The 20210-nt window shown below is 43.1% G+C and overlaps 4 protein-coding genes across 5 annotated transcripts in view; 3 read left to right on the forward strand and 1 right to left on the reverse strand.

Moving 5' to 3' along the window:
* LOC139764450 (pro-resilin-like) overlaps nucleotides 1-20210 on the reverse strand; it is a 112185-nt gene that overhangs the window by 52067 nt on the left and 39908 nt on the right. For both annotated transcript variants that reach the window (XM_071691004.1, XM_071691003.1), the window contains exons 4-5: nucleotides 15832-16091; nucleotides 13622-13911 (exon numbers count right to left, since the gene is read on the reverse strand). In XM_071691004.1, the coding sequence (XP_071547105.1) occupies nucleotides 15977-16091 (115 nt within the window). In that variant the 3' untranslated portion in view covers nucleotides 13622-13911; nucleotides 15832-15976. The remainder of the gene's footprint in view (nucleotides 1-13621; nucleotides 13912-15831; nucleotides 16092-20210) is intronic.
* On the forward strand, nucleotides 296-2440 carry LOC139764614 (larval cuticle protein A3A-like). The gene is made up of 3 exons (XM_071691460.1): nucleotides 296-337; nucleotides 931-1151; nucleotides 1722-2440. The coding sequence occupies exons 1-3, from the start codon at nucleotides 332-334 to the stop codon at nucleotides 1951-1953; spliced, it is 459 nt and encodes a 152-aa protein (XP_071547561.1). The 5' UTR covers nucleotides 296-331; the 3' UTR covers nucleotides 1954-2440.
* Nucleotides 13173-15095, forward strand: LOC139764452 (cuticle protein 19-like). Its single transcript, XM_071691005.1, has 3 exons — nucleotides 13173-13225; nucleotides 13708-13898; nucleotides 14413-15095. Exons 1-3 carry the CDS (start codon nucleotides 13208-13210, stop codon nucleotides 14642-14644), a joined length of 441 nt encoding a protein of 146 aa, XP_071547106.1. The 5' UTR covers nucleotides 13173-13207; the 3' UTR covers nucleotides 14645-15095.
* Nucleotides 17631-19240, forward strand: LOC139764444 (pupal cuticle protein Edg-84A-like). The gene is made up of 3 exons (XM_071690997.1): nucleotides 17631-17668; nucleotides 18343-18545; nucleotides 18803-19240. The coding sequence occupies exons 1-3, from the start codon at nucleotides 17663-17665 to the stop codon at nucleotides 19032-19034; spliced, it is 441 nt and encodes a 146-aa protein (XP_071547098.1). The 5' UTR covers nucleotides 17631-17662; the 3' UTR covers nucleotides 19035-19240.

Raw genomic sequence — 20210 nt, forward strand, 5'->3', positions numbered from 1 at the left:
GGCGTGAAGGCAATACTTAACGTTGCATTTAAAACTTTCTTATTATCCATACTAACAAAGTCACATGTTTACTTCGCTCAGAATTTTCCCTTGCGAAAATCCTGTGTATGATAAATTACTTCCCCGATTTCCCTCCCTCTAGAACGAGACTCGTACATGAAAGGCCTAACGAGGTTAAAATGTTACGCGAAACTAAAGATGCAGTTTTTACTTGAGGTAAACATGACGCAATGAGGCATTTCTGGCCACACTCACCCGTCCCAGGCAGATATAAAGCGGAGCGCGGGTCACCGGTCACCAGTTCAGCTCACAGCCTCAGCTTGACACAACCATGAAGGTACCTAAACCTGCAACACTAAGTTACCCCGATCCATGACTCACACTTCACCCAGCTAACTCACACTTGTGTTAAGGACTTCTAAACGCTGCCATTCTCTGTACTGGGTACGACAAACTCACATGTGGACTTATCGACTCATGGAATAGTATCAAACAAAATTTATATTCAACTTTAGTGAATCTTTTAAAATATCAGCTAATTACTTGCGATCTTTTCCCGGGATGTCCATTCGTCAAAAATCCATTAAAAACTCTTTAGCTTATTTGTTAAACACAAAAATGCACAGTGAGGTTTCCCATATTCATATCTAAAGCTGGACAATCTATACAACGCAACTGTACTCCAGTGTGAACAGACGAAGACGAGTTCATCTCACCAAGCGGCCACTCTGTGGTAGACGGACGAGGCTTCACCACCATAAAGAAAGCGTTGCACTTAGAAGACGACCTACCTCCCCGTATCACGAGACCACATGACACAACTACCTTCCCTCGTCCAACAATTTACATACACTCTGTGTACTTCAGCGACAGTGGACATGATGACGGTACACACCAACACCTGTTTGATTAGTGTTTATCCTTCCTCAGACAGTGGCTCTGGTGCTATCGATGGTGGCGACGGTAGCCTGGGCGGCTCCACAGGGAGGCTTAGGGTACCAACCGCCTGTGCAACCCCAGTACGTCACCGTACAACCCCAGTATCCTGACGCCCCCGCCTACTATTCCTTCCACTGGAATGTCAACGACGACTACTCAGGCAACTACTATGGCCACCAGGAAGAGCGGGACGGAGACAACACCAAGGGAAGGTCAGTGGCTCGAGGAACACAGTGCAGTCTTACTGTTTTATAAACCCACTCACAAGCATTTAAAGGTAAACACTTCTCAAAAGGCCTTCACAGCTCACAGGACCCAGTAAACCACGTTAGTAAGTCATCGTACACAGTATTGCGTATTATCTTTAAAGTTACCTCCAGCCACGAACTTCAAAAACATACGTGTTTATCTAATGATCCTTTATCTTCACCAGGCAGACTCTTATGGCTTTTGACAGTATCCTTATGCATAACGTCTCTAACTTGAAATTTCGCCTTTATATCTCGTGACTCATGCCAACAGAAAGTCCACCTCTGGTCTTCCTGGTTCCTCCCATTTCATACTCAGCTTTTACTACTCATTCCTACATATCAGAATATGTAATGCTCACATGTAAATCAATCTAAACAATCTTCCTACACACTCTCGTCTTCAACATATCGAACCAAACATACTTTCTTTTAACTAACAAAGACAGAAGTGTTTTTGCAGGAGATATAAAGAAAATTATTCGTCCTCCCATCATGAACCCATTTTTATCTGAATACTCCTGCTGTCCACAGTTACTACGTCCAGCTGCCTGACGGTCGTCGGCAGAAGGTTGACTACTACGTCGACGCCTATGGTTACCACCCCGTTATAACCTACGAGGGCGAGGCAGTGTACCCTAGCCCACCGTCTCAGGGTTACATACACCCTTCCCCAGCCCCACAACCTGTGTATGTGCACACCACCCCCGTACCCTTCCTGCCTTCCTCAACTCCCTCACAGATCTACGCTCTGACAGGAAAATAACTTCCCTAAACAAAGACTCAAATCAATTTACAGTTCAAAACCCTCAAGTGCATCGCTAACACTATCATCCCTACAGCAATTACTACAAACTTCACTTCCTCAGTTATATTCAGATCTATAATGCCCAGTGTATCGCTCTGGCCCTGACACTGTGCCGTTCCTGGAGAACGACATGTCCAAGGGCACCTCCAACATGTCATGTGGCTCCCTCGAATTTGTTCCTGCAAATCGAGTTGACAGAGCCAGCCTTGTTTTAGTTCTTCTCCTCAGAAGTGTGTGAGTTCTCAAGGATCTCCACGACTCTCCCATACAGTGTTATGCTTATCATTGTTGCCTCTTGTTATACGTTACTTGTTAACCATCTTCACCGTCTAGTCTTAAACAAGCAATGTAAACCTAGACGCCCTACTAAGAGATATATTTTGCTATTATGTATAGATGTATTTTTGTACTTTGTTGTTGTTCTGAGAATAAAGAATTACTGTAAATAAAATTGTTTTTCTTGCGTCTTTGGTAATGGAAAGAACTTATTATCCAAGGTTGTTTGTGAACAAAATTCTAATTCAGAAAGCATGCATATACCTAAGACTCACTCGCACTCACACACACACACATACACACACACACACACACACACACACACACACCCATATGTGTGTGTGTGTGGCTGGGTGGCGACGGGAATGAATAAGGGCAGCAAGTATGAATTATGTACACGTGTATGTATATACATGTGTAGTGGGTGGGTTGGGCCATTCTTTTGTCTGTTTCCTTGCTCTACCTAGCTAACGCGTGAGACAGCGACAAAGTATAATATATATATATATATATATATATATATATATATATATATATATATATATATATATATATATATATATATATATATTTATATATATATATATATATATATATATATATATATATATATATATATATATATATATATATATATTTCTTTTCTTTTCTTTCTTTCAAACTATTCGCCATTTCCCGCGTTAGCGAGATAGCGTTAAGAACAAAGGACTGGGCCTTGGAGGGAATATCCTCACCTGGCTCCCTTCTCTGTTCCTTGTTTTGGAAAATTAAAAAAAAAAAACGATAGGGGAAGATTTCCAGGCCCCCGCTCCCTCCCCTTTTAGTCGCCTTCTACGACACGCAGGGAATACGTGGGAAGTATTCTTTCTCCCCTATCCCCAGGGATATATATATATAAATATATATATATATATATATATATATATATATATATATATATATATATATATATATATATATTTCTTTTCTTTCTTTCAAACTATTCGCCATTTCCCGCATTAGCGAGGTAGCGTTAAGAACAGAGGACTGGGCCTTTGAGGGAATACCCTCACCTGGCCCAATTCTCCGTTCCTTCTTTTGGAAAATTGAAAAAAAAAAAAAAAAAAAGAGAGGGGAGGATTTCCAGCCCCCCCGCTCCCTCCCCTTTTAGTCGCCTTCTACGACACGCAGGGAATACGTGGGAAGTATTCTTAATCCCCTATCCCCAGGGATATATATATATATATATATATATATATATATATATATATATATATATATATATATATATATATATATATATATTATACTTTGTCGCTGTCTCACGCGTTAGCTAGGAAGAGCAAGGAAACAGACAAAAGAATGGCCCAACCCACCCACTACACATGTATATACATACACGTTCACAAACGCACATATACATACCTATAAATCTCAACGTATACATATATATACACATACAGACATATACATATATACACATGTACATAATTCATACTTGCTTTATTCATTTCCGTCGCCACCCCGCCACACATGAAATGACAACCCCCTCCCTCCGCACGTGCACGAGGTAGCGCTAAGAAAAGACAACCAAGGCCACATTTGTTCACACTCAGTCTCTATCTGTCATGTATAATGCACCGAAATCACAGCTCCCTTTCCACATCCAGGCCCCACAGAACTTTCCATGGTTTACCCCAGACGCTTCACATGCCCTGGTTCAGGGCATACCACATCGTTCCAATTCACTCTACTCCTTGCACGCCTTTCACCCTCCTGCATGTTCAGGCCCCGATCGTTCAAAATCTTTTTCACTCCATCCTTCCACCCCCAATTTGGTCTCCCACTTCTCCTCGTTCCCTCCAACTCTGACACATATATCCTGTTTGTCAATCTTTCCTCACTCAGAGAGAGAGAGAGAGAGAGAGAGAGAGAGAGAGAGAGAGAGAGAGAGAGAGAGAGAGAGAGAGAGACAGAGAATGTGTGTCTCTCAGAGAATGTCTGCATCCCTAGAAAAAACTGTCACTCTCAGACCCGGGCAAACATGAATGCAGTCAACACCCTCGCCTAACCCTGCATGGTCAACCACTTCCCTACGAACAGAACTCCAGCCGCAACAGGTGTCATATGCAGACGTCAACACAGGGACTATATACAAACTCAACGCCGTAATAACACTTACCAGCATCAGTTTTTCTCCCCCCATCCAGAAAAAGAATCTCCTAGCATCGTCTACAATAATTCATCCGGCCTACCATCCACCACAACACATTATCCACTCTGTCAGGAGCAAACATGAATAAACCCGCAGACCACATGAGACAGCGCTCAGAGGCGTCACAACACTGGTGGCCCGTGTCGCAGCCGAAGACGTTCACTAACTCCCCACCGAAATGGAAATACTTCCAATACCTCCAATATTCTCAGATAGTGAGTTCTTCGCAACACAACTACACCCACTTTTTAATCTTTAACTCGAACCAACGCATAGGTAAAAACTAATCCCCCAGAACAAACTTTAAAAAAGAAAAAAGAAAAACTCGCCCAAGCTTCACTCCTCAGCAACCCATACTTACAGACCTCCGCTCCCTCTCCCGACAAACGGTGACAAAACATATACACTCAGTGAAGACCCACCACGTACGAAAGGATCGCTCACCCAAACCAGTCTCACAGGCCATCACGCCATGGCTACTTCTAGTCCTCCCCGAAAGTAACTTAATGACTGCCGCCATAGTTGCAAAAAAAAAAAGCAGGTCAAAGGACGCCCCATGCGCTGGGTCTCGTGGCCAGCAAAAATGCTGATAAATGTAACCCCGGTTGTTTGACTCCACTCCCCTCCTCCCCCTCTCAAACATTTTTCGACTGACTTGTCCATAACGCGTTCACCTGAAACTACAGTCCCCCAGGCATGAACGAGTGACATTTTCTTCCTCTGCGTTCTAGAAAACCACCCAGACTCTCCAACGTTGCATACGCCGAGTCAACATAACACAAGATTTAGATCTGCTTCGGTTTAGGGTGAAACCTTGCCAGTGTGTTGGCAAAACTCCTTCCTGTGTCTCACGTCGTCAGACAGACAGACGAGCCATCTCAAGTATATCACAGAAAACGTGGGCCGTGATGGAGTAACTTGTAACCCAACTGTGGTGTAACGATCTTAGTCACTGGTTTCCCTAGTTACCTAGTCATATGGTCTCGGGTTCGATCCCCGGCACATATTGGCGATATTTTTTTTTTTTTTTTTTTTTGTGTGTATGTATTCGCCATTTCGAGCGTTAGCGAGGTAGCGCCTGGAACAGACGAAGAAATGGCCTCATTGGCTCTCATCCACTCTCTAGCCGTCATGTCTAATGAATCAAAACCAGACTTCCCCCTAGCTACAAACAGCACCACCCCCCCTCACCCCACCCCCCACAGACTTATGCCTGCTTCCTCAGACCTCGAATTCACTAGTTCAACCCACCGAAAGCACGTCGTCCCCTGTATACCATAACGTTTTGATATATATATATATATATATATATATATATATATATATATATATATATATATATATATATATATATATATTTTCATTTTGCTTTGTCGCTGTCTCCCGCGTTAGCGAGGTAGCGCAAGGAAACAGACGAAAGAATAGCCAAACCCTCCCACATACACATGTATATACATACACATCCACACACGTAAATATACATACCTATACATCTCAACCTCACATATATATACACACACAGACATATACATATATACACATGCACATAATTCATACTGTCTGCCTTTATTCACTCCCATCGCCACCCCTGCCAAACATGAAATAACAACACCCTCCCCCCAAATGTGCGCTAGGTAGCGCTAGGAAAAGACAACAAAGGCCACTTTCGTTCACATTCAGTCTCTAGCTGTCATGTAATAATGCACCGAAACCACAGCTCAATTTCCACATCCAGGCCCCACACAACTTTCCATGGTTTACCCCAGACGCTTCACATGCCCTGGTTCCATTCATTGGCAGCACGTCGACCCCGGTATACCACATCGTTCCAATTCACTCTATTCCTTGCACGCCTTTCACCCTCCTGCATGTTCAGGCCCCGATCACTCAATATCTTTTTCACTCCATCTTTCCACCTACAATTTGGTCTCCCACTTCTCCTCGTTCCCTCCACCTCTGACACATATATCCTCTTGGTCAATCTTTCCTCACTCATTCTCTCCATGTGACCAAACCATTTCAACACACCCTCTTCTGCTCTCTCAACCACACTCTTTTATTACCATACATCTCTCTTACCCTATTATTACTTACTCGATCTAACCACCTCACACCACTCGGCGAAACTACATAAACATCCATTCGACTTTTTGGGAAAAATCTTTTATCGTTATGAGCATGAGGAAAACGAACCACATATACACATACAAAGAAAACGGTCATATAAGAATGAAAAGCTAAGACTTTTCTGAATCACTACTCACGATCGTTTTAAAAATCTTTCGTCTCTTCACCTCTCCGTCCACCTTCACATCTAACCACTCGCCACTCTACACATCCGCACAACTTTACGTCATTCTATTTGATTACGGAGGCTCGGACGTGCTCAAAGCTCCGGTGAAACTATTTCTAAAGTTTTCGCATCATTCACATGAAAAACAAAAATCTCATTAAGATACGCACTTCCCGTCCACCCTACTCTCCATTGACTCGTGAAGCGATTCATGAGACAGTGAGTCGTCCCTGGACACTGACTCGAAGCTTCATACACGGCAGTGGGATGAAAGGGGTTTCAGAGGGTAGTAGTAAATCGAGGGTTCATGAGGGTTCACGAGAGTTTCGAAGCTTCACACGCAATCAAAGTCGGGAGTCCAGGAGAGAATGGAATCATTCTTCAGCCGACGGACACATCACAGGAGTTCCGTGTTTGGTCACTAGAGGTGGTTAACGTAGAAAGACAGACTTCAAAGAGTGAGGCTTTGAACCAAGATTCACACCTTGATGGGAGCCTTGAAGACTCGCCTTAGCGCTGAATCGGAACGACCTGAAGCCTGGGTGAATAATAATAACGAATGTAAGTAATGATTTTTCGACACAGCTATCTTCCTCTATCCTGATAAAACAATAAAAAAATCTAGCTCCCAAAATGAAGATTTTGTAGTTACAAAATTATTGTTTATGGCGATGGCTAAAGGGACTTACTTGTTCAGGGGCACAGAGTGAGGAAGGACACTTAGTCCTTCCTACTTTTAGGTATGTCCGTGTATGACCCGACGGAGGGTCCTCCGTCCTTGTTAGAAAACGAGTTTCGTTTGTCTCACTTACTGTTATACCTATATACCAAGGTTGTGCTACTTCCAGCCCCAGAGAACTATAGACTCCTGGAGTGTGAAGTTCTTTGGCGAGACTGTACTCCCAGTGGTGATACAGCCTCACCAAAGGTGACATCTTTTTACTCGCAGTGTAGCAGGCAGAGTCCGGTAACATCAATCTATCAGGACAGTGATATTTTGAAATTCACATATTCTTCATAACATTCCAGATATATTCAGTGCTGAGTAGCTGATATAGAACATTCTAGATATAGTCAGTGCTGAGTAGCTGATATAGAACATTCTAGAAGTTTCCAGTAGTATAAATAGAAGTCAGAGGGGGAGGAAGACGCTGTATATCCAGATTACAATTTCAGAGTTGCAGCCGAGGAGAGAAGCCGATACTACCCTAATCAAAAAGACCTCAACGACTTGATCAGAGATTTCGGTCTCACGAAGTCCAATACCGAGCTTTGAACGTCGGGGCTCAAGCAGTGGAACCTGTTGGCTGGAAGTGTGCCCATCGCAGATCAGAGGAAGCGTCACCTAGGTTTTCCCAGCTTCTTCACCCGTCAAGATGGAGTCTGCTTCTGCCACAATATAACCAAGTCTGTTCCAGGCAATCGGAATCGCCTGTAACCCGAACGAGTGACGCCTCTTTATTGACATCTCATCCAGGAGCCTCAAAGCCGTGCTGCTCCATAACGGGAACAAGTACCCGTCACTTCCCCTGGCTCACTCGGTGCACCTCAAAGAAGAATACAACAGTGTCCAAGACCTTGCTGGAAGACGCCTTGAAGTAGGATGAGTACAGCTGAGAGGTCATCGGAGATTTCAAAATGGTGGCGTACCTGATGGATCTCCATGGCGGTTTGACCAAGTTCCCGTGCTATCTTTGCCTCTGGGACAGCAAGGACACCGCGGCGCACTACCACGGGCAGGACTGGCCACAGCGGACAGAATTCTCCGTGAGAGCCACTGGTGGACCCCCGGAAGGTGTTGATGCCACCACTGCACCAAATACTGATCCTTATGAAACAATAAGTCACAGCTCTAGATAAAGAGTCCGCAGCCTTCAAGTACCTTCAAGACTTCTTCCCTAAGCTGTCTGAGGCAAAGGTCAAAGTCAGTGTCTTCGTCGGACCACAGATAAAGAAGATCCTGAATTCCCCAAGCTCCTCACTACGAAGGAGACGGCAGCTTGGCACAGCTTTGTCGTAGTGCTTCGGGGCTTCCTGGGCAATCACGAGGCCGAAACCTATATGGAGCTGGTTGAGACTATGGCAAAGTGGGCTGAAGGATGTCCCTCAAAGACCATATCCTTGACGCTCATCTTGATGAATTCAAGGAGATCACGGGAGCGTATTCGGAGGAGCACGGCAAGCGCTTCCATCTGAATATGCTGGACTGAACGCCGCCACCAAGGAACATATGACCGAGAACATGATGGCAGATTACATTTGGGGGTCAGGTTAGTGTAAGTGATTTACAGTACAATAGCAAATCTCGAAAAACTATTTACTTCTAAATCTTTCGTGACCACTTTTGTTTAATATTAGTGTAAATACATGTTACTTTTAATTCCTATCCTGTTGTTTTTCCGACTTTATGTGAATAAAAATGCGCAAATTCGTCCGTTGTTCAACTGGAAATAGATAAATTCTAAAATATAAATGTTCTGGTCACGAAAGCAAAGTTAGAGGAAATAACACTTATTACCCAGGAACAAAAACTGTGTTACACAGTGTCATATTTTCCTTGAGGATACAAACTTTACCCAGTGCCTTGACGAACGAAGGACCTGTCATTCATCTCTGCCTCACCCACACATACACACACACACACAAAAAAAAGAAAAAAAATACAAATACTCTCTCTCTCTCTCTCTCTCTCTCTCTCTCTCTCTCTCTCTCTCTCTCTCTCTCTCTCTCTTACACATAACACTCGACAACACGTACCTCATACACGACTATTCATCCTAAATTCAAAACAGTTCTGCAGTGAGCGTTACGCGCTAGCCTTCGTCGTTAGTACGGGACAGGTTAAACGATGGAGCTCCACGAGGGTACAAAGGAATACAAAAAGGAATTCAAACAGCAACAGACCACAGGGTTCTTTCGAGGATGTTTGGGTGGAAAGTATCAGAAACACACAGATCAGTGTGGTAAAAGTTAGAAGGTACACAGATGATCTAAACAGAATAACCTACAAACAGCCAGTGTGACTAGCGAGGCGCCAATAATGTAAGTCGTGGACGAGAAACTATATTTCTATCAAGTCCATTCTTAACTGCATTTATAGTTCTTTCAGCCACTCTAACTGGGAAATAACTCTACGTGTTAGAAATCCTGTTGAATTTGAAAAAAAAATATCGCATCATTCGAGATAAAACGTTTGGCCACGAGTTTGAATCCATTACTACGACTGAAATCAGACGAATCAAGTCTTAAGTAACAAGATTAGATCAAGACTATCAATAATTCGATAATAATGAATGCTTGTATTTGATTACCTCTTAACCTTCTCTTTCCTAAGCGAAATAGAGATTCAAAACGTTTAATCTGCTCCAGCAGGATTTGATTCTCAGCTCGGGAATCATCTCAGCAACTCAACGTTCCATGGCCTTTTTTTTTTTTTAGTTAGAGTGACCAAAACTGAACTCAAGATGGATACGAGCCAATGAATTGTAGAAAAAAAAAAAGGATGATTTCCCTGGACTTAGATTCGAAGGTCCTACCTATGAATCTACGAATTCTGTTCGCTTCTGTGCACTGCTTACTTGGTTGGTTTTAGGTCATCAGAGGTTATTACCCCTAAGTCGTTTTACCTTTTGCAGTTCAACAGAATTCATAATAATGCTTTGCCCTTTCGTTTTTATCAAGGACGTGTAAAACTTTGCACTTATCGATACTGAAATGCATTTGCCACCTGTGATTCTACAGTCTAACAGTTTGTTTAGGTTAGTTTGGAGCTGTTGGCTTTCCGGTTCATTTGGAGATTTATTTCCCAGCTTTGTATCATCAACAAATTCTGGTATCTTACAGTGCAGCCGATTATCAATATCATTGATATATATATATATATATATATATATATATATATATATATATATATATATATATATATATATATATATATATTGGAATGGATCACAATTTTGCGCGTGATCAGGTATGTTCCTGAGTCCACTGGGAAAATGAAACACGATAAGTTCCCAAGTTCACTTTCGTGTAGTAATCACATCATCAGGGAAGATACAAGAAAGAAATATAAGTCAGTCCATGGACTTATAGGAATATATATATATATATTTGAGAAATATAACCGGTCCCATGACTGATCCTTGTGGTACTCCATTTGTTACGGGTAACCATTCCTGAGGCTTGACCATTAATCACAACGCTCTGTTCAAGGCCAATCAACTAATTTCCTGACCCAGAGAAGTACAACCCCAGCAATGCTATGCGACTTCATTTTTGCTGGTACCTTTTGATGCTGAGCCTTATCGAAAGCCTTACATGATGATTATATTATAAAAGAAAGCAAGTAGATTCGTCAGACGTGCGATTTCGTCGAAAATCATCCTGAGAATTGTGTATTAAGTGGTGGTCCTCTAAATGGTTTACAGCCAAAGACGTGAAGCTAACTGGACGATTATTTCCGGGTTGAACTAACTTCCCATAGCGTACAAATAAGTACTCACACACACACACACATACACACACACATACGCACACGCACACGCACACACACACACACACACACACACACATACACAAAATGTTGTTTTAAGTGAAACAAGCTTTGCACAAGTGTAATCTCACATGTGCACACAATATCTTTTCAAAGTGTAACACGTTCAGAATCTCAGGTCAGTATGATTTTCATTTTTCCTCTTCACGAATGGTGTTATTTCATACACGGAGTAAAATTAAAGCTAACCCCTTTTCCACCCCTGCTTGGTTGGCTGGCTGGCTGGCCTCCTTCGCCGCGTGACTGGTAAGAAAGACCCAGGTTCTGTGCCCGCGCTGGGTGACCGACCCCACGAAGCCTGGGCCCGACCTCCAACAGGTCAGATCACACAGCATGCGTGATGAGTGCTGATGATGGGGCCCACGTGAACAGGTGTTCGTGATGGGTGCCGTCCATGCGCAGGGACACGAATATGACAAGCGCCACAGTGCGCAGAGGGAGCTGCCCTGGGAACAGTGCGCGGAGGGAACTGCCCTAAGACGAGAGAATTCACTTTTTGTAACCTTGTCATGATGTGCTTTTCAATTATTCTAATTAATTCACATATTTCTTTTCTTCCCACACTAGAACAATTGTTGTTCTCATAACAATTCTTTAGGAAACATAAAGATTCATGTGTGACTCTTTGATGGAAATTGATCAATATATCATACCTCATGTATGAAGTGTACATCATTACGTTGATGCAATGATAAAATTATCCTATACTAGGCGATGGTACACTAACCTAATTATCCCATACTAAGCGATGGTACACTGAGCGAATCATCCAATACAAGGCGATGGTATACTAAGCAAATTATACGAGGCGATGGTACGCTGAGCGAATTATCCAATACAAGGCGATGGTATACTAAGCTAATTATACGAGGCGATGGTGCACTGAGCGAATTATCCCATCCCCACGCGATGTTATGATGAGTAAATTAAACTAACCAATAGCGATGATCCACTCGGCAAATCAACCAACCCACAGATGTTACACTGTTCCTATTAACCAATCCGCAAGTTGTATTACAACGTTTTCTGTTGTCCATACACGGCATGTGTATGTAAGTGTATATATAACAGTCATCCCGATACTGTTATCATTATCCTAAGTAACTTGATCCGCAAAAAAGTATGATCAGTCTAGTAATGAAGCACCTCAGGACAACTCTGTCTCACACTTTGTCCTGATCAAATACCTAAGCTTATCCTCAGCTTTGAGAGGATACCGATGACATCAACGTTAACGCTGCTGTGTTATAACTGTTCAGACGGACGACCGTACATCAGCGGATTATGACGTTTTCTTTCTCTCTCTCGCCAGAGTGACTGTAAGGTGCCATTTGGTATATCAAAAGACTCGAAGATATATATATATATATATATATATATATATATATATATATATATATATATATATATATATATATATATATATATATATCTTATCTTGTGTTATCCGCTATATCCATCACCACACGAGTGTCTTCACAATTCACTGTCTCGCTGAACATCTGATTGAAATCTCTTCCTTCTAATGAGTTCTGGCTCCTGATGAAAAAAAAAAAAATAATAGTAATTCTTCCCGGAGCCTCGTTGTTGGGAAAAAGAATCTGCTCTCGATTTTCGAGTCCCTTTTCTTATGAGGAGGAGGAGGAGGAGGAGGAGGAGGAGGAGGAGGTCGTCGTGTTTAATGAGGCGAAGACAAGAAAGAAACACTGGAGGAAAAGGCTTTGGGTTTTGATCACGACGCCATCCACCTTGACACCGGAGTGACGCCACAAGGAGAGGCACGGCCAACAGTGACAAGCCAGACCAGCCCAGGGCCTCCCTCCCGGACTATATAAAGCCGAGCGCCGATACCCGTAGACAACCAACCGGGCAGTTCGACTCGAAACATCCTCCCAGCATGATAACCAACATGAAGGTACTTGGGCCCCGTGTAACGCCGTGTTACTGAGCATTCGCGATACGTAAACCACTTTCAGCGACGTGGATCTTAAATTCCAACAGTGCGGCGGTTAATGTAGTTAATTTACTAGACACATATGAACGACAGGCTCCTATTTAATCTAAGTATTCAGACATCATCTCAGCACAACAGTTGCGTGTACACATAACCCGAAATAATGTACCAGTAGGCAGCCATAAGAAATTCTTTCCGCAAACTGCAGTTGGCACTAAAAAAAAAAAATATCCATGAAGACTATTGGCCACATCTGCAGGTTCTGAAGTTATCCCTCAGGACACGATAATGACAAGAAACGCTCACGAGGCAGGTTGACAATGTGCGCGAAAGATAAGTCGGAAATGCTACACTCACCTTATCTAGTTGACGTCCAGGTCGCATCCACTGAAGACGAACCTGTCAGTCATTTCAGACCGGTAACTTGGCCTCCTCTCCATCAGGTTGTGGCTCTGGTGTTCTCACTGGCGGCAGTGGCGCTGGCTGCTCCCCAGGGCGCCTACGACTACCAGACACTTCCGAGGTACGCCTTCGCCCCCGCCCAGTACAGCTTCCAGTGGGACGTCGACCACCCGCCCTCAGGCAACTTCTACGGCCACCAGGAACAGAGGGACGGAGACGTCACCCGGGGCAGGTACTGTGAGTCTCTGGTTCATAATAATATAAAAAAATCGATCGATCTATTTTTCAAATCTTTATCTTCATATCATACAAATAACACATCCAAACATCTATTGAGATATATTACCAGCTCTTAGACACACTGACGCTTTCGTATCACATTAAGATGTGAGGATATACAGAAAATATTACTACCATATTTACCAAAAACATTTACCTAAGTTAGAAAAAGATTATCAAAACCATAAAATTTTGATTATTTAAGAGAGTGTAGAGAGAAATATTTCCCTTATATACTACGCCTTAAATAGTATGATGACGTTACTCCCAACACAGTTAGAGAGAGAGAGAGAGAGAGAGAGCAGTTCACATGACCATTCCTTTAAAACTATGGACTGCCAACCCTTATATATATATATATATATATATATATATATATATATATATATATATATATATATATATATATATATATATATATATATATATATGTTCACCTTGATCTAAGCCATGTTCCTTGTCCACAGTTACTACGTCCTGCTGCCTGACACTCGCCTCATGCGAGTTGAATACTACGTCGACCAGACCGGCTACCATCCCACCGTCACCTTCGAGGGTGAAGCCCAGTTCCCAAGCGGCCCTGGTACCGGCTACTACCGCCCTGGCGTATTCCCAGGTCGCACGTTCCCCGGGCCCGTCCATCGTCCCCAGCTGCCACTCCCGACTCCTTCACAACGCTACGCTTCACCAGGAAAATAAACTTCAAGGACGGAGCCTTAACAATGGTCGTACTTCTGCGTCTTCCATGCATCGAGCTGTGTGATATTCTACTTTAACTTCTACTTAATCACGCCACCCTCACTCTGATCTATAAACTGATATTTCCACTCGAAGCCTCCTTTGAACTCCATTTCTGATGGACCTAGAACGCTGTGTTTGGGAACCTCTGATGTGTCTGATCTTTGTGACTATCTGCTCTGGTCTGAAATTTGTCCCTATGGCATCATCAGACGGTCTTAGAGATCCCCCCACCGGGAATGCTTAAGCTTCCAGTTACTTACTTTCTTAGGCTATACGGCATTCACTTCCTACAGCCACTGTCTGGTCCCTCAAGGGGCGAATGTAAATACAAATGGCATGCTTATAGGACTGTCAATGTGCAGTTTATAAAGAAAGTATAAGTTCACTGAATAAAGCTTTCTGTCAATCACTTCCTTGTGTTAAGTAATAACCTTCACTGACAACGCTCAACAATTCTGATTGAAGAAATGTTTATCTTTAAGTATATTTACTTCTAAACCAAACCCATTCTGGACTGCAATATACCCATTAACACTATACCCATTGACATTATGATGACAATTTAAGTATGTTTACTTCTAAGCCAAACCCATTCTGGACTGCAATATACCCATTAACACTATACCCATTGACATTATGATGACAATTTGCAGCTTATTCTCTTCGAATTACCTATAACCCTTCTAACTTTTACCACACTATTCTGAGAGTTTATATCTTCCACCACCACAGCCTCGAAAGGACCCAGTGTTCCGTTGGTGTTTGAATTCCTTTTTGTGTTTTCCTTTGTATAACATGTATGTTGCCTACTGCCATCATCCACTTCGTTAAAGGAAAATAACAGACTTTGGACTGACGAGTGAGTCTGCAGCTCTCACGAGCCACAGCAAGACAAGTGAATCAGAAATGCATTAAAAATTATTCTTTTTTTCTCTCATTTAAGGAATCAACGATAAAGACATCGTGAATCACAAACGTGGTAACCCGTGTTATGCAGACCGTCCTAGGTAATATGCGGCAGTCATACTTCCAACCCAGAAGCTTGAGTACGGGTACATCCCCGTGGGACAACCAAAAAGAAAAAAATCTATTTTCAACAACGAGGACTTTAGAAAATAGAAGGAAGACTTTACGTCGTCTCTCACCTCTTGTATAATGGCGTCCTCCCTCCCAAACTGGAGAGCTGAGGTAAAAATCCTGGGTCTCTGACGTCCTCTTCCCACACTGGAGAGCTGAGGTAAAAATCCTGAGTCTCTGACGTGACGGTCACCGACAGTCCCTCACCATGCATCATAATGCCTCGCCGTGCATCCCCGCTCGGACGTCAAACTTGAGATGGCGTCTCACAGGTTGTTGAGAAGCAGTCAACAAATCCAGCCATAAATGTTTCCTCTGGCGTAGCAACCTGAAAATATACAGATATACGTTTCTCAGGACAAGGACTGTTAAGATACGTGTCTAAGTTGACAGTCAAAGTAAAAAGAACTTGAGTCATTTAACGAACCAGAAGAGTTTTGAAGTCAACCACCGTACAGACTGGCAGAGCAGAAGACTTAGCTACCCGGTTGTGCCACCCTCACTACCGTGATGTACAATGGTGCCTATCGTAACTTATAACGAAGGTGAACCTTGACTAACTCTCTTGAAATATATTCAACATATTCCTATAACTCTCTGCTCAGAGGCTAAATTACAGGTAAGATTTTATTCGGACTGTTTGTGGCTTTCATAACAGGAGAGTGACGTTCCAGCGATGCTGTTTACTACAGCCGGATACAAGGTTGTCCCGGGATGGTTCTGCTTCCAGGATAAACCACTGTACCACATGGTTGGAAGTCATTAGCCTTACGGCCTTGCAAAATGTCAGCTGGGTTTAAGAGGGCCTTCCGCACAACAACCACTTTGTGCATCGACAGATACGGGCAGTTTTGTGGTGTTATCAAATTCCTCAACAGATTCCTGTAAATCAGTTCTAGAATCAATATTCATTATCATTAGTCTTCGCTATATCTCCATCACCGACCATCCGTTCCAGGACACTGTGCTGTTTGATGGCTCCTATGTAATTATTTGTGCATAATACTAATTCATAATACTAATTCATATTTTGTTTAAATTCAGATTATAAAGACAGGGAAACAGAAATTAAGAGATACAGAAATCAGTGACGATGAAAAACGAGGGCCCGAGCCAGGAACAAAGGACGGACCTTCATAAGACGAGGGTCCGTGCCAGACACAGAGGACGGGTCATCATACAAAGAGGACCCCTAACATGCATAGGGGCCGAGACGTTCTAAAACGATGACCCGTGCTAGGCATAGAGAACAGGCCGTCATAAGACATGTGTCCATGCCAGCCACAAAAGAGGGGCCGTCATAAGACGAGGGCAAGTGCAAGGCACAAAGGACGGGCCGTCAAAAGATAGGGTCCCCTGCCAGGCACAAAGGACGGACTGTCATAGGACGATGGCCCGTTCCAGGCAGAGACCTGATCAATCTAACAATAACATCCCGTAATCACTTTGTCACAGGTGACAGACATTCTGTGAAAGTTGAAATATGATCTTTCTTGTTGAAATATCTTGTTTGATCTTTCACACAGTTTTACGACAATTTCCACCTTTTCTCACCAAGAGATATATATTGATAACCGCTCAGTAAGGGAACATTACTGAATCACCAAGGAATTCTATACTTCTCTTCATATAGTAAGTGTTAAGCGTGAGATGACGCAGCGGTCTGTACAGGCACTGCACCAAACCTGAGAGTTTTGTGAGGTGACCTGATTACTCAAACGAACCAAGAATATAACTCAGGAGGAAAAGACGTGGAAGTGATCACGATGTTATCCTCCTTGACATAACTGTGACGTCATGAGGCGAGCAGTCACGCCCATCCGTCCCCGGCGAATATAAGAGCCAGCGAGGATGTCCAGCCACCAGCAGTTCGGCTCACACCTCATACGGCAGATAATCATGAAGGTACCTGACCCATGCACCACCTAGTTACCAACACCTGCTACACACTCCTATAATACCCTCGCAACATCTTACAACAAATGATTCAATTCCCTTCTTACATGAAATTACCTTTCCTTTCAACACTCAATATTCTACATCATCACTAACACATAACCCAAGATATTATACCGGGACGCTTAGCGAAGAGCTCTATTTCCAATCCCCCTGGCCTCATCCGTGCATGAATCACGACCAACAGACATGTATGCGAGGTCATCAAGTTTGCCGGCTACGTCAGTCAGTTTTTGAAACGTTTTATAAAATAGTATCTTGCGGGGTCGCAATTGTTTACATCACCCTTCTAGATCTGAATACTTTGGTCGCCTTCTGATGGTGACACTTGACGGGACGTCATGTCAGTATGACGAGATCAGAAATCATTATTGCCGCAGATCAACAAGAACATCACAGCTAACAAAGTAATATTATAACACAGAAAATTCAAAGCAACTCGCTGGCATAAATACACATATAAATTCACCTTTGTGTTTCATGGTAAGAATTTAAGATATCAACACATACGCTGCGGATGCTGAACCAAACACTGTCCTGAGAAGGTCGTTCTAATTATACTACTTCCCATTATGCATCATGAGTATATCTGGTCGACAATAACTGGGTCTCTTTCCCACCAGACTGTGGCTCTGGTGCTCTCGGTGTTGGCATTAGCCTGGGCAGGTCCCCAGGGCGCCTACAACTACCGCACGCCACCCGGGCTAGGGCAGGGGTACGGCTTCGCCCCCGCCCAGTACAGCTTCCAGTGGGACGTCGACCACCCGCCCTCAGGCAACTTCTACGGCCACCAGGAACACAGGGACGGAGACGTCACCCGGGGAAGGTAAGTCCTCAACCAAACATGGCACAGCATTCGAAAAATATTTCTAATGAAACTTGACACAACACACTAAAGTGAAATAATATTTCTTCACCTATTTGACAGGTAGAGAATGTTCCAGTACTACAAACATACAATGACAAAAACAAAGATATATCACCATAATTTCTCTCATATAGACTTCACATGAAGCTATCATTTGCTATCTCAGACTCCACTACCCTACACTTCTCAGTTAACACGTACTTCCCTGTCCACAGTTACTACGTCCTGCTGCCTGACACTCGCCTCATGCGAGTTGAATACTACGTCGACCAGACCGGCTACCATCCCACCGTCACCTTCGAGGGTGAAGCCCAGTTCCCAAGCGGCCCTGGTACCGGTTACTACCGCCCTGGCGTATTCCCAGGCCGCACGTTCCCCGGGCCCGTCCATCGTCCCCAGCTGCCACTCCCGACCCCTTCACAACGCTACGCTTCACCAGGAAAATAACCTTCAAGGACGGAGCCTTAACGATGGTCGTACTTCTGTGTCTTCCATGCATCGCATTTTGTGACATTATACGCCTACTTCTCCCTGCAGACTTAATGACGTCATCTATAATCTCATCTATAAACTGATGACTGCCATTCAAAACTTCTATTGAACCAAAGTTCTGGAAGGACCTGCAATATATAAATGCATTGAATAAAGTCTTCTCCCGAACATTTCTTCTCTTTTGTCTTCAAACCTATTTCATACGTTCAACACTTCCGAATATATAGGAAGCTTGCATGAAAATAATTTCTGCACATCATAATACCTAATGACACATATACTGCCTATTGTCATCATCCACATCGTTTAGAGAACATAGCAAATCTTGGACTGACGAGCGAACATGTAGTTATCACGAGCCATAACACACACTGTGTATCAGGAATGTAGTTATTTTCCTATCTAACGCCATAAATAGTTTGCTCATAATTTTCCTCAATATCAGAGAGATTACGAATTACCGTGTGATAACCCAGGTTATGCAGACCGTCCTGGCTAGTGTCAGGCGGTTAAGCTGAGAAGTCCAAACCCAGGATATGGTTACGAGAATCTTGTGCTGGGATGCAACCAGTCCCTCTTCCACAGAGAGAATGGTAGAACGAAAATATCTTTTGTACCATCATGGTTTTGATCAAGAAAGAGGAAGATTTTACCCTGTCTCTCATCTTCTGTATAGTGGCGTCATCCCACACTACAAGGCCGAGATAAATCTAGGGTCTCTGACGTACCGGTGACCGACCCTCGTAACACATTATAATGCCTCATCATCCCTGCTCGGGTGCCAGATCGAGAGAGAGCATTTCGTACGTTCTTGAGACGCAATATATCTGCGAGTACATGTTTCCTTTTGAAGTATTAATCTGAAAATATATGATATATTTCTCAGCACAAGAAATATTCACTCTGACGACCAAAGAAAAGTAATTAAGTTATTATACTGAACAAAAGTTTTGAAGTTAACAAGACTGCAAGACCAACAGAAAAACGTTTCTGCCACCTGCACTGACGTGACATAAAACAGCGTCTGCAGTAACTCACAACGGGTATAGTCTTGATCAGAAGCTACATTTCATGGAAAATGTCTTGGAATAGTGAGTATTTTTGGGCAAACTTTCATGGCAGAAGATTCCT

This window comes from Panulirus ornatus, chromosome 50 (genome assembly GCF_036320965.1).
Source record: "Panulirus ornatus isolate Po-2019 chromosome 50, ASM3632096v1, whole genome shotgun sequence".
Taxonomy (NCBI): Eukaryota; Metazoa; Arthropoda; class Malacostraca; order Decapoda; family Palinuridae; genus Panulirus; species Panulirus ornatus.